Consider the following 1,984-nt stretch of genomic DNA (forward strand, 5'->3'; position numbering starts at 1 on the left):
ATCACCTAGGGTATTTTGGCATCTTCGATGGTTTTGTCGACATCTAGCCTTCACTAGGGTTTTTAGGCATCTTTGATGGTTTTGTCGACGTCTAGCCATCAAATAGGGTTTTTAGGCATCTTTGGGGGTTTTCTCGACATCTAGCCTTCACCTAGGATATTTTGGCATCTTCGATGGTTTTGTCAACATCTAGCCTTCACTAGGGTTTTTAGGCATCTTCGATGGTTTTGTCGACGTCTAGCCATCACCTAGGATATTTTGGCATCTTCGATGGTTTTGTCGAACATCTAGCCTTCATTAGGGTTTTTAGGCATCTTCGATCGTTTTTTGGCATCTTTGGTGGCTTTGTCGACATCTAGCCTCATCATCACAAAATGTATGATAAACTCATCATCACAAAATACCAGAAAAGATGTATGATAAACTCATCATCATCACAAAATGTATGATAAACTCATCATCATCACAAAATGTATGATAAACTCATCATCACAAAATACCATCGAAGCATTATAGTATGACAACTTAACTTAAACATCTCAACTACATGACCATCATCACAACCAAACTGATCAAATTGACAGTATTTTGACACAACCAAACATCTCAACAGCAGTTTGACACAACCAAATTGACATTATTTTGACACACAACCAAATTGACCATCATCACAAGAGTTTTCACACACCTAAAATGCATCATTCCCATGGAGCACCTGAAGCAGTCAAGTAATCTCTAATTTTCTGGGTGGGCTTCCTGATTCTTTGGCAAACACCAGTTGGCCTTGGAGGCAAGAAAGATGCCCTTGCTCCCTTTGCAGCAGCTGAAGATCTAGTTACTGCTGTTTTACCCTTTGCATCAGATGATGAACTACCAGCAGTTGTCCTCTGTGCTGGTGCAGCAGAAGTGGCCCTCTTCTTTGGTGGTCCAGGTGTTGTTGCAGAAGTAGAAGATGCCCTCTTCTTTGGTGGTCCAGGTGTTGTTGTAGAAGCAGAAGAGGCCCTCTTCTTTGCTGGTCCAGGTGCTGTAGCAGAAGAAGAAGATGCCCTCTGTGCTGGTGATGGTGTAGTAGCAGCAGCACCAGCAGCAGAAGAGGCCCTCCTTGCTGGTGATGGTGCAGTGGCAGCAGCACCAGCAGCAGAAGAGGCCCTCCTTGCTGGTGATGGTGCAGTAGTAGTAGCACCAGCAGCAGAAGAGGCCCTCCTTGCTGGTGTGGCTGCATCAAGTTCATAGGAGCTGCTGCTTGGCTACAAAAAGATCAAATAATGTAAGAACAGTAAGATGAATTCAAAGCAGCAACAAATAGTCAATATTAGGACATTGGTTACCTCATGCCTATTCTTTCTCATTGCCAGTGATGGATTCAAAGCAACATTACAGTTGGTGTATCTATGGCCAACCTTTTTGCAATTAGAGCAGGTAATTGAGGCCATTCTTGAGGTGTCTTTGGGAGCTGGCTTCTCATATTGGCCCTTTCTCCTCTTAGTCTGTGCCCTTCCCTTGTGTTCTTTGAAAACTGGAGCCTCAATGTCCATACTGTCTGTCCTTGGCCACATATCAGGTCCAGGTACAGGATATATAATGGGACTGTAAGCTGCCAGGTACATCTTTTTTTTTTGAATAAATCATGAACAAAGTCCTCTGGCTGAAGCTTAGCCTTGTGTATGGCAGAAATAGCATTATTGTAAGGAACTGCTGTCATATCCCACTTCTTGCACCCACAAGTCCTATGTTGTAGGTTCACAGCATAAGTTGTCTCCCAACTAGTGACTTGGTAAAGATTGGGACCAGCCATCAAAGCATGACAGTTCCTTGCAAGCTTCTTTGCTTCCTCTAATTTCTCAGCATATGTTGGACAAATTTCCCATCTTACAGTCTCAGTCTTTGTTCTATTTGCATTTAACTTGACCATTAACTTTGTCATAATTCCATCCACCATGGTCCTAATTGGTTTAGCCCTGACATCTAGAACCCACTTGTTGGA

General features: G+C 43.1%; 1 protein-coding gene across 1 annotated transcript; it reads right to left on the minus strand.

The window, feature by feature from the left end:
• Nucleotides 1-698: 698 nt before the first annotated feature.
• LOC119299795 (ice-structuring glycoprotein-like) lies at nt 699-1,634 on the minus strand. The gene is made up of 2 exons (XM_037576939.1): nt 1,329-1,634; nt 699-1,247 (listed from the first exon to the last, which is right to left on the minus strand). The coding sequence occupies exons 1-2, from the start codon at nt 1,605-1,607 to the stop codon at nt 699-701; spliced, it is 828 nt and encodes a 275-aa protein (XP_037432836.1). The 5' UTR covers nt 1,608-1,634.
• Between the last annotated feature and the right edge of the window lie 350 nt (nt 1,635-1,984).

Source organism: Triticum dicoccoides, chromosome 5A (genome assembly GCF_002162155.2).
Source record: "Triticum dicoccoides isolate Atlit2015 ecotype Zavitan chromosome 5A, WEW_v2.0, whole genome shotgun sequence".
Taxonomy (NCBI): Eukaryota; Viridiplantae; Streptophyta; class Magnoliopsida; order Poales; family Poaceae; genus Triticum; species Triticum dicoccoides.